This window comes from Sphaerodactylus townsendi, linkage group LG01 (genome assembly GCF_021028975.2).
Source record: "Sphaerodactylus townsendi isolate TG3544 linkage group LG01, MPM_Stown_v2.3, whole genome shotgun sequence".
NCBI classification, from domain to species: Eukaryota; Metazoa; Chordata; class Lepidosauria; order Squamata; family Sphaerodactylidae; genus Sphaerodactylus; species Sphaerodactylus townsendi.
The window spans coordinates 186,232,419-186,244,894 of NC_059425.1; the positions used below are offsets into that span (position 1 = coordinate 186,232,419).

At 50.6% G+C, this 12,476-nt stretch overlaps 1 protein-coding gene across 1 annotated transcript in view; it reads right to left on the reverse strand.

Annotated features, from left to right (window-relative positions):
• Nucleotides 1-12,126, reverse strand: part of SPRED2 (sprouty related EVH1 domain containing 2) — a 96,218-nt gene extending 84,092 nt beyond the window's left edge. Inside the window, exon 1 of the mRNA XM_048501556.1 lies at nucleotides 11,816-12,126. Coding sequence (XP_048357513.1) covers nucleotides 11,816-11,841 — 26 coding nt within the window. The 5' untranslated portion in view covers nucleotides 11,842-12,126. The remainder of the gene's footprint in view (nucleotides 1-11,815) is intronic.
• Nucleotides 12,127-12,476: the final 350 nt, after the last annotated feature.

Below are 12,476 nucleotides of genomic sequence, written 5' to 3' on the forward strand. Positions count from 1 at the left end.
AGCATGCGGCCAATGTTCAAACCAGAATTAAAGAGAAGAAGAAGAAGAGTTTGGATTTATATCCCCCCTTTCTCTCCTGCAGGAGACTCAAAGGGGCTTACAATCTCCTTGCCCTTCCCCCCTCACAACAAACACCCTGTGAGGTAGGTGGGGCTGAGAGAGCTCCAAGAAGCTGTGACTAGCCCAAGGTCACCCAGCTGGCGTGTGTGGGAGTGTACAGGCTAATCTGAATTCCCCAGATAAGCCTCCACAGCTCAGGCGGCAGAGCTGGGAATCAAACCCAGTTCCTCCAGATTAGATACACGAGCTCTTAACCTCCTACGCCACTGCTGCTCCCAGAAGACAATACTACTCCATGCGTCTTAGCCCAGCGCGCATCTGATACACGCAAAGCAATCCAGCCCGTCAACAAAAGACACAAGTCAGCCGCCTCTTGCTTCATCCAGGCGCACGAGAAGTCTGTCAGATCATCACTGTGTTACAGAGGGGCCTTCTAGAACTTTCTAACAAGTTACAACTTTGTGGACCAAACCGCTAGTAGCTAAGTGTTTTGTGAGGTTATTACTATGTTTGCAAAAGCATCGCTCCAAGGCAGTGGTTCCCTACCAAGGGCACGTGGTTCATGCCAGGACGTTTGGGGGCTATACAAAAAAAAAAAACAACAATTACGTAACGGGTTTTCCAATACGGGGGACACAATTTTAGGGGGAATTGGGTTGCCAAGGGGCAACCGGGATCCACACCACTGGTAACATCATTCCAAAACTGTGCCAAGGAACTAGCTCAGCAGCTACTTGCTAACAAGGACCGTCTCCGTGTTCCCGTTTTCCCTTCAGCCATTAAAAATACAGCCGCAGAAACAGGTTTTGCTCCTTCAGCGACACATCACGCGATGAAAGCCTCCAAATTCAAAACCACAACCAAACCACTCGTAATTATTATCTTTACTTTTAATACTGGATAACAAGGGCGACGAAAGAAGAGAAAAACAGGGACCCGTAGCAGAAATGACAAATGAAAAGTCAGGTCCGCTGGACTCTGTTTCTCAGAATCACTGGAATTAAAAAGAGTTATTATTTATGCATTTGCTTTTTTGACATTCTACATTTCTCCACAATGGGGACCCAAAGCAGAGTTCAATATTGTCTGTGCCTCTATTTTATCCTCACAACAACCCTGGGAGGTAGGTCAGGCTGAGAGTGAGGGAGACTGGCCCAAGTTCACCCAGCAAGATTCCAGAGCAGGGATTCGAAGTCGGTTCTCCCAGATCTAAGTCCAATCTAACCGCTACTTCATACTGGCTCTCTCAGAAATCTGCAAAAGATAACCAAAGGTGATGCTAACTTTTCCGTTGCAGACTAGAAGAAGGAGAAGAAGAGTTTGGATTTATATCCCCCCTTTCTCTCCTGCAGGAGACTCAAAGGGGCTTACAATCTCCTTGCCCTTCCCCCCTCACAACAAACACCCTGTGAGGTAGGTGGGGCTGAGAGAGATCTGAGAAGCTGTGACTAGCCCAAGGCATGTGTGGGAGTGCACAGACTAATCTGAATTCCCCAGATAAGCCTCCACACCTCAGGCGGCAGAGCTGGGAATCAAACCCGGTTCCTCCAGATTAGATACATGAGCTCTTAACCTCCTACGCCACGGCTGCTCCTCAGACTAGATCTCAGAGCCTAGAAATGTTTACATATCACAGGAAACTCTCCACTGCCGAAGCAAGATCCGTCTTTGGCAGGGATGTGCAGGTGTACTCTGTTCTTTGGCAATCTAGGGGGCAAGCTAAAAATGCTTGGCTACGCCGTTATTATTTACCCACATTCGCCTCCCATCTTTCCGCCACAGAGGCGACTAGCAAAGGAAAACAGCACAATAAAATGGCCCCTGGAAGGCCACTGCCCATCCGAGCAGACAAAACTGACCTTGGACCGATTGTCGGATTCAAGTAGAAGGGGGCTTAAAGCATTTCTCGTGAAACCCATTTAAAAGCGGAACTAAAATAACACGATCCTCTGAAGACGCCAGCCACAGATGCAGGCGAAACGTCAGGAGGAAATGCGACTAGAGCACGGCCATACGGCACGGCAACCACACAACACCGCACTAAAATAATACGATTTTCTAAGCGTTGGAAGGCTATAAACGTCAATTCTTGAAACAAATATATAAAAACTGACACTGAGGGAATGACACATGAAACAAGTCACCACTCCGTTGATGGAAGACGAGGCTAGAAGGGTGTGCATTATCTTATACTGGGACACTAGTATTTATTGTGGCTATGCCTTGGAAGGGTGGGGAATTCAGAGGGGTTTTTTCCGGAGAGGTACTAAGCTCCAGCCACCCAATCAAGACCAAACCAATTTAATCTGAGCACCACAATATGACCTTTCAGACCCATCTCTGTAAATTCTCTTGGATTTGATATGCTTCATTGCTATCCCACTGTAAATTCCCCGATACATTCTTCAGACAGAAACCTTATACCAAGTAGATGGCAGCCTGTGGAAATGAAAACCTCCCAAATGCAGGTCCAGGACATGGGAAAGCCCTACCTGGTCATTTGTAGCAACACTGCAAAAAAATCCAATTTTAACCATGCTACCCTGGTTCTCCAAGTGTGAAATGCACAGACACATACCCTGTTTCCCTGAATATAAGACATCCCCTGAAAATAAGACGTAGTAGAGGTTTTGCTAAAGTGTGAAATATAAGGCATCCCCCGAAAGAAAGACATAGCAAAGTTTTTGTTTGGAAGCACGCCCGACGAACAGAACACAGAAAAATAAGACATCCCCTGAAAATAAGACATAGCGCATCTTTGAGAGCAAAAATTAATATAAGACACTGTCTTATTTTCAGGGAAACACAGTATGTACTCATTTGGCACTGAAACACTTGGGTGATAGGAAGTGCAAGAGATGTTCAGAGGTGGTTTGCCGTTGCCCGCCTCTGCGTGCCAATCCCAAACTTCCTTGGAAGTCTCCCATCTAAATCCGAACTCTAGCTGACTCTGCTGCACTCCAGGGTTCTGATGTGGACAGGCCAACCATGGGTCATCAAGGTCAGGGCCAAATTATAATTGGGTGCTGTCAAGAGACAGCCAACCTATGACAACTTTGTAAGGTTTCCAAGGCAAGAGATGTTCAGAGGTGGTTTGCCATTGCCTGCCTCAGATCTTCCTCCAGCACCACTGACCAAACGCCTTCCATCTACATCCGTCTGGTAGATACTCGCCTAGATGAAAGGATGGAATTAGTAACTGCCCTGCTATAGCAGTGTTCTCCTGAGGAGCTCCGCTCAATCTCCAGGCGGTCAGGTTCAGCCGATGTGGATCTGGGTGGATCTGGGTGCAGGACTCTTTAGTTTGGAGAGGAGACGGCTGAGGGGGGATATGATTGAAGTCTTCAAAATTATGCATGGGGGAGAAAATGTTGACAGAGAGAAATTTTTCTCTCTTTCTCACAATACTAGAACCAGGGGGCATTCATTGAAAATGCTGGGGGGAAGAATTAGGACTAATAAAAGGAAACACTTCTGCACGCAACGTGTGATTGGTGTTTGGAATATGCTGCCACAGGAGGTGGTGATGGCCACTAACCTGGATAGCTTTAAAAAGGGCTTGGACAGATTTATGGAGGAGAAGTCGATTTATGGCTACCAATCTTGATCCTCTTTGATCTGAGATTGCAAATGCCTTAACAGTCCAGGTGCTCAGGAGCAACAGCCGCAGAAGGCCATTGCTTTCACATCCTGCACGTGAGCTCCCAAAGGCACCTGGTGGGCCACTGCGAGTAGCAGAGAGCTGGACTAGATGGACTCTGGTCTGATCCAGCTGGCTTGTTCTTATGTTCTTATGGGGCCCGGATGGAGGAGGTCCCGAGATTTGGGAAGGTGGAATGGATCGGCTACAGACAACCTCAGAACGTTGACAAATCAGGCTCTGCGAGGCCACCAAGGAGCTACTAAAATAATCTCCGCCCTTTCCTCTCTGATCTTGAGTAACCGTCTGGGATTGAATGGAATGTGAGGGAAGGTGTACAGATGTTCGGGAGGCCTCTTGGAGGATAGAGCATCCGTTGCTTCTGTTAGGTGATGACGGAAGCGGAAAAAGAACCTGGGAGTCTGCTTGTTGAGGTGTGAGGTAAACAGGTCCATCATTGGCTCTCCCTGACTCTGGATACTCAGACAGAATACCTGCTTGTTCAGGGACCACTCTCCTGGGTGTACGACTTGGCGGCTGAGCCAATCTGCCTGTTATGTTGTGGAGCCCTTGGATGTGTTCTGCACAGGTGGACAAGATGTACTTCTCCGCCCACTGGAAGATGAGGACCGTCTCTCTGTGAAGTGCAGGCAATCTGGAGCCCCCCCTGACAATTCAGGTCATTGTCTGTTCTCACAAGCACGTGAGCACCCACTAGTCTCTGATGGAACTGATACAGGGTGAGGTGAATCGTCTTGAGTTCCAACACTTTTATGGGCAGTCTGGATTCTAGTGGAGACCAGACTTCCTGAATTGGGAAATTGTCCAATACTGCCCCCCAGCCCAGCATCTGAGAATATTTGCTTGTTGGAACTGACCCCAAAGGATTTGCGCTGGGTCAGGATTTGGTGCACCACAGAAGACTGGTCTTCACAGGTCTGGGAACTTTTAGATTCAAGATGAGACTTGTAGACGATTTGGTTCTGAAAGGGACGCAGGAATATTCGGAGGAGTCAACGGGGGGTACTTGCAATATGTCATTGGTATAACTGGGCACAGCATATAGCTTGCATAGGAATCCGGGATAACGCCTATTAGCTGTTGGCTTATCCCACTCCTGGGTCATTTGAGTTTCAAAGTTCTCTGGAAAGGGGAACACCTTCGTGGTAGCATGACCAGTGAAGCAAAAGTCCTAATTAAGATTCCTGCCTCCCTGATTGGTTGCCGGTGAACTACCCAGATGTCCTTGAGCTCAAATGGAGAACGTTCAGTCCTATGTGCTAGAATAGGGGTTACATACTTTGCTTGAATCGTGAAATAAAAAGGACAACAAAGTAGAGCATGCTGAATAGTTTCAATAATACCCATCTTACAGGGAGGCAGACCTCTATACCGTATTTTAGGGGTCCCCAACCTTTTTGAACCTACGAGAATTTTTGGAATTCTTAAGAACATAAGAACAAAGCCTGCTGGATCAGACCAGAGTCCATCTAGTCCAGCACTCTGCTACGCGCAGTGGCCCACCAGGTGCCTTTGGGATGTGAAAGCAATGGCCTTCTGCTGCTCCTGCTCCTGAGCACCTGGTCTGCTAAGGCATTTGAAAACTCCGATCAAGGAGGATCAAGATTGGTAGCCATAGATCGACTTCTCCTCCATAAATCTGTCCAAGCCCCTTTTAAAGCTATCCAGGTGAGTGGCCATCACCACCTCCTGTGGCAGCATATTCCAAACACCAATCACACATTGTGTGAAAAAAAGTTTTCTTTTATTAGTCCTAATTCTTCCTTTTATTAGTCCTAATTCTTACATAGGTTGGTGGGCATTGTCACAAAATGAATGCCACAGCTTACCTTCGACCCCGCTGCTGTGTTGTGCAGTCATAGCAGAGACTCCCAAAGCAACGTTTAAAAACATCTGCGCAGCCAGTCAGAAGCCTTGTTCAGCAAAAGCCCCGCCCACTTTCTAAAAATACTGGATGAGCCCCAGAAAGAGTCAGTGGGTGTCAGGATGCCCATAGGCGCCACGTTGGAGAGCTCCACCCCACTCGATTTCCTAGGTGGGTTACCACAAGTTTAAAAAGAGAATGCACTTTGCAAGGTTTTGCTGAAAGATGGATACGAAGCTGCAGCCTCCGTTTTCCAAGTCTGAAATAAAGGACTCTACAGTGAGAATGTGAAAAAAAAAGTATGTTTGCTTGTCATAAACTGACAGAATTACACAGAAAGAAAAAGAAAAGGAGGTGTCCGTTTCCATGCGGAAAGATATTCGTTATTGAGATGCTTTTCTGGTTCTGTAGCTTTAAAGTTCCTATTTTCAAGGCACTGTTACTGGGTAAATGCACCAGGTTTCAAAGGAAATTCTGGCACGGTCTTGCACTCATGCATTCAAAGGAGGTCTTCCCATGGTGGTAGCCAGTCTCCTTTTGAGGAAGTCATTTGGCTATTCCGGTTGTAATTCAGTCTCTCAAAAGACAAAATGCCCCCCCTCGTCTCATTCATAAAAGCAAAGATTATTCACCTCGAAGCTTTCAAACAAGGGGGGAAAAAATGCACAGAACTGAACAGAAGGGAACCGTTTGCCTTGTGAATGGACCTGCACGAGATGCAAATTGGTTGTGTGCATCCCACAGCGCTACTCCTGGGGGACCGGGGACCCTCAGGACCAGCATAAAGGGGGCCTGCCAAAGTACAGAATTGGTAAAAATGCCCATCCACGGAAATCATCTATGAGCTCAGAGCTAAGACAATCCTGCCCAGCATGTATCTAGGGCACTCAACCAACATGTTATTAAATTAAGAAGAAGAAGAGAAGAGTTTGGATTTGTATCCCCCCTTTCTCTCCTGCAGGAGACTCAAAGGGGCTTACAATCTCCTTGCCCTTCCGCCCTCACAACAAACACCCTGTGAGGTGGGTGGGGCTGAGAGAGCTCCGAGAAGCTGTGACTAGCCCAAGGTCACCCAGCTGGAGTGTGTGGGAGTGTACAGGCTAATCTGAATTCCCCAGATAAGCCTCCACAGCTCAGGCGGCAGAGCGGGGAATCAAACCCGGTTCCTCCAGATTAGATACACCAGCTCTCAACCTCCTATGCCACTGCTGTTAAATGAATTATGTTGGGTTGCTTTGGTCGCACTGAAACATTATTCACATAGGATTCTGGAAAATATTATTTAAGACCAAGTGTCCTCAACAGGGTGCCATGGGTACCATCGCATCTGCTGACACCTTTCCTAGTACCCTCCAGTGGGCGGAGCCAGGTGGGGGTTTCTGCTCACCAAGGCTTCTGATTGGCTGTGCAGATTTTTAAAAACATTTCTCCCACTTGCTCTCCGGTTCCATCTTCCTTTAACTCCTCCCCTCGCTATTTCCTCCGTTAATTGCCTGTTCTTCCGTCCACCCCGCCTCTTTCCGCTACGCTGATAATAACCACAGTGTTATAACTGTGTTGTTCTGTTCCAACAAGAACGGGAGTGTATTTTTAACAGTCTGTTCCTGACCCCCAAACTCTGAATTCCTCAATAAGACGACTTTTTTTTTAAAAGACTCCATTGTAAAATTGCAACGTTGGGATTTAATATTTCACACCACTGATGCCTCTTTCCCCTTTCGAACAAAGGCACAGCCATTCTCGGCCTTGACGGATATTAACTGCCTTAGCAAAACCTGTGACTTTTCACCTCTCACATGTGTTAAAACAGTAAAATGTGCCCTGTGTTTTTCTGGATCGGAAATGAATTTTACATCATTGCCACTTGGATTTCATACAGCCCTCTGACCTTTCCTGGTAGAAAGCGTTGTCAAGTTGTGGCCAACCCTGTAGAATTTACAAAGCAACAGAGGAATGGAGGTGTTTTGCCCTTGCCTGTCTCTGGACTTCCTTGAGGCTCTCCCATCCCAGTACTAACTAGGGCTGCCCCTGCTCAGCTTTTGAGACCTGACAAGATCAGACTAGTCCAGGGGTCAGCAACCTGCGGCTCTCCAGGTGTTCATGAACTACAATTCCCATCAGCCCGTCAGCATGGCCAATTGGCCTTCTTTTTAGATACCTCTTCCGAGTCCCCCTTACTCAGACAATGGCCCCCCTGGGTGGATTCTTCACTACCTACTCTACAGCCCACCTCTTCTCGGCCCTCTGTCTCTCCCTTTCAGCAGCAGTGGCGTAGGAGGTTAAGAGCAGGTGCACTCTAATCTGGAGGAACCGGGTTTGATTCCCCGCTCTGCCGCCTGAGCTGTGGAGGCTTATCTGGGGAATTCAGATTAGCCTGTACACTCCCACACAAGCCAGCTGGGTGACCTTGGGCTAGTCACAGCTTCTCGGAACTCTCCCAGCCCCACCTACCTCACAGGGTGCTTGTTGTGAGGGGGGAAGGGCAAGGAGATTGTAAGCCCCTTTGAGTCTCCTGCAGGAGAGAAAGGGGGGATATAAATCCAAACTCTTCTTCTTCTTCTTCAACACTATCCAAACTGACAACATTCCCTTCCCAGACAGAAGTTGGACTGAAAATCACTCAACGAGCATCCCAACGTTCTGAGCATTGCACTAATACAGTGATGGCGAACCTTTTCGAGACCGAGTGCCCAAATTGCAACCCAAGATCCACTTATTTATCGCAAAGTGCCAACACGGCAATTTAACCTGAATACTGAGGTTTTAGTTTAGACAAAATGGTTGGCTCCAAGGCGTGCATTACTCAGGAGTAAGCTTGGTGGTAGTTGGTGGCTTTGCTTTGAAGCAACCGTGCAACTCTTCCAACGGGTGAATCAGGACGCTAGGAGGGTTTACTCAGAAGCAAGCCCCATTGCCAGCAACCGAGCTTACTCCCAGGTAAAGGATCGCGCTTTAGTTCTTCGCATGAAAATCAGCGGGGTTTAACAGCGCTCAACAAGGTTACCTACACTGCTTCCCCAAAACTAGGTCTGAGGTTTAATGCTAATAATCGAGCCCAGCGGCCCAGGCCAGCCTAGATTTGTGTGTGTGTGTGGGGGGGGGGGGGGGGACTTTGCGCGTGCCCACAGAGAGGGCTGTGAGTGCCACCTCTGGCACCTGTGCCATAGGTTCGCCACCACTGCACTAATATATGAGGCTTCTTCATCGCAACCCGGAAGAGTCCCGAAGTTCGCTTCAAATCTTCCAGAGGCCCAATAAAGCTATCGCCATCCTTATTTTTGTGGCTGCCCCGCAGGATTTTACTTAGTGTGTCCCTTCCACGTTGCTGGTGTTTGGAGCGCAGCGCCCACTGCAATCTGGAAATCCCCGTAAAAGGTTTTGGGCCCTCCCTACGAACCAGAGGGGGAAAAAAATCTGACTGTTCCCTTTTAAAAAAGAAAGTGTGTTCAATTATGGTATTAAAAGATAAAATATGTTCATATTATACAATACTATATATGTATTTTATGCATTTTTCAATTTCTACACTTTTTCTGCGTCGCCTGCAGCTGCTGCAAAACTTACCCCAAATTCCCATTTAATTTCTCACGTTGACCTGTGATATGTCAAAACCTCAATGGGGAAAGTTGTGATGTGGCAGGGACAACTACTCATTTAATTTACATCCCACCTTTCTCCCCAAATGGAGATTCCAAAGCAGCCGGAATCATTCTTTGCCCTCCATTTTAACCTATGGGGTTGGTTAGGCTGAGAAAGTGTATGAGTTGCCAGTCACTCAGAAAGCTTCCATGGCAAGAGCAGGGGGGATTCGAACCCAGACCTTCCTGATGCTCAGCCACTACCCCACAATAAAGTGTGGCTTCAAACAAATACCCACTAATTAGGGAACAACATACTAAGCACCAGCCGGAGATCCTACACCAGTGATGGCAAACCTTTTAGAGACTGAGTGCCAGGACAGAGCAAGGGGAAACTCTGTCCGGGGCACGTGTACGCCCTGCGCCCCTGCCACGCGCCCCGTCTGCCCCTGCCCTGCCCTGGAAGGTGCCCAGAATGCTCTGAAATGCACCCATCACACCCCTGGAATGCTCTTGCCATGCCCCACAGAGGTGCATTCCCAGTGCATCACGCGCCCCTCACCCCCTTGGAGCTATGGCACTGCCAAGTGGCCAAACTGGAGAGACGGTGTGCGTGCCCACAAAGAGGGCTCTGAGTGCCACCTCTGTCCTACACCACCACTGTCCTACACCAAATGCCATAAAACGCTGAAGCCAGCTTTCTGTTCCCACCTCCCTCTCTGGTTGAATTTGGACCCCGCCAAGACATTTATGTAACCCGCCCCCCTCCACTTTCCCACAAGGCTGAACTAGCAGACAGGAACAGCCTCTCTTCAGGGAACTAAAACCTTTCCCCTCCAACAGTCACATCAAAAAGAGACAAGCCAGAAAAACAAAATGACTCACTTCCCATTTCCAGCAAGCCAGGCAGGCAGGCAGGCCGGGGACTATTTAGGGACAGCCGTTTCCTTACACCTTGCAAAGGGCAGCCCCACTGATTCCCACTCCACTCCAGGAAATGGGATGGCGACGCGGCAGCAACCCCGGAGTGAACAAACCCAGGCTGAAGGTTACCGGATTTATGAATGCAAGGGGTCACGTGACCATAACGGGAACCCGTCCGATTCACAAAAAAAAACCGGGGGAAAGACTGGCTCAGCCGCCGCTGCAAGGTCGAGTGAGTCCCCTTCCCTCCGCGCAGCTGGCGGAGCCCCACCCGCCCCAGCAGAGGGTTTGCAAGAGGTAGCCTGTTCGCCCCCCCCCATGCTTTTCCCACGCAATCCTGCTTACAGCCATGCTGTCCCTTCCTTGCACGCATAGCCTTTGCAAGTGGCGCTGACTCTTCCCCCCACCCCACACATTTTTCTTGCAAGCTGCTGCTAATTTTTCGTACACTCATGTCTCTCGCTTTTCGTACACTCATGTCTCTCGCAAGTTACACTCGCTTTTTCTTCCACGCACGTCTCTTGCAAGGAACCCAGTATTATTTTTCCAGCACGCCTCTCTCTTGCAATTTCCCTGCACGCGTTTTTCTTGGAAACCACCATTCCCCCCCCCCCCCGCACGCCTGTCTCTCGCAATTTACCCTCGATTTTTCTCTTGCCATTTCCCTGGACGCATGTCTTCTGCAAGCGACCCCTTTTTTTCCTGCATTCAAATCCGTTGCAAGATACACTTGATCTGTCGTGCACTCATGCCTCCTTGTGCAAACTACTCTTTATTTTTTCCTGCACGCAATTCTCTCGCAAGTCACCCTTGATTTTTTCCTGCCTCCCGTATCCCTTCCAAGCTACACTTCCTCAAGTTTTCCTACACGCATTTCTCTTGCAAGCTACTCTTGGATTTCTTTGCACGCCTTTTTTCTATCTACCCACGGCTGCTGCTGCTGTTTTTATTTTTTTTGCATGCCTTTCTGTGGCTTCTTTCCTTGCACGAACTACTCTCGCAAGCCGCGCTTTCTTTTTCTTGCATGCATTTTCTATTGCAAGGCACCCCAGTCCCCTTGTTACGAACTCCAAGCGGCCAAAGGAGGGGGCGTCTTTTGCACCGACCGCCCCCTCCTCCTCCTCCAGCGAGTCGGCCTGGCCTCCGTCCTGCGCCTGGATCTTGCAAAAAAGCAAAACAACCCGATGGCCTACCCTCCCCCCCTTTGAGGTCGGCCTCTCTCTCTCTCTCTGCGGCCACAGAAAAGCCTGCATGGTGTGTGTGTTTTTTTTATGAATGGAAATGTGGTATGCAAATGAGAGCGATTCAAGAAAAAGAGAAAAGCGAAGAAATGGCGGATGCAAAAACTGCAAACACACACCAGGCCCGAGGGACGGCACGGGAAAGGGGGGGGGGGCAGGGAGAAGTGGGCGTGCGGGACCAGCGGGAGAGATTCTCGGGCGTGCAAAAACGGGCAGCCCACCCCCCCCCCACCCCAAGTCCAGAGCCTGGACGGGTGGGGGCTCCGTGCACGCAAGGGGAAAGGCCTCCCTCGCCAGGACCGAGCCCCCCAACTCAGTGCAACGCGGGGGTGTGGGGGCGACGACGACTCCGGTCTCTCTCGCCCCCCCCCCTCCCAGTCCGCTTCCGACGGAGGCCCTCCACAATCCCCCCCCCTCCCCGAGCATCCCCAGTCAGCTCCTCCGGCGCGCGCCCCCGCCAGATGTCCCCCCCCCCGCGGGCACTTACTCGTCCGGGCGGCTGTCCTCGGTCATCTTCTCCCCCTCCCCGCTGGGAAGCTCAGCCCCCGCCGCGGGCGGCCGCGCTGCGCCTCTTCATCTCCGCCGCCCGGGGCTCGACATCGCGGGAGGGGGCCGCCGAAAGTGGGGGGCGCGGGGCCGAAGGGGGGGGGGGGCGCGCTCAGCGGGCGGGCGGGCCGAGGGGCGCCGCTGGGGCCGGGGCGGCCGGGAGCGAGCGGAGGCGGCGGCGGCGGCCCCGTCCGAGCCCCATCCCTGCCTTTACTCCATGTTGGATTCTTACCGCCGCCAACGGGAGGAGGAAGCTGGGCGGAAGCGATGACGTGATCCGAGCAGCCCAGCTGCTGCTGCTGCTGCGGCGGCGGGGAGGCGGGAGGGCGGCAGGCCAGCACGGCGCCCGCCCGCCCTGGGGCGCCAATTGGGGACCGGGCAGGGCGCCTCCGCAGGCGGGCCCCCGCCTCCCCTCCCGCCGCTGCCAACCTCCAGGCGGGGCCTTGAGGTCTCCTACAAGGACCGCTGCTGCAAGCGGGCGCCTCCCCTGCACCCCCCGTCCACAACCTGCAGGGAGGAGTTGGACTTCTGGCCTCTTTTTTCTCAACTGGGATGAGTCTCAAAACTTTGGCTCTTTCCGCACACGCAAAATAATGCGTTTC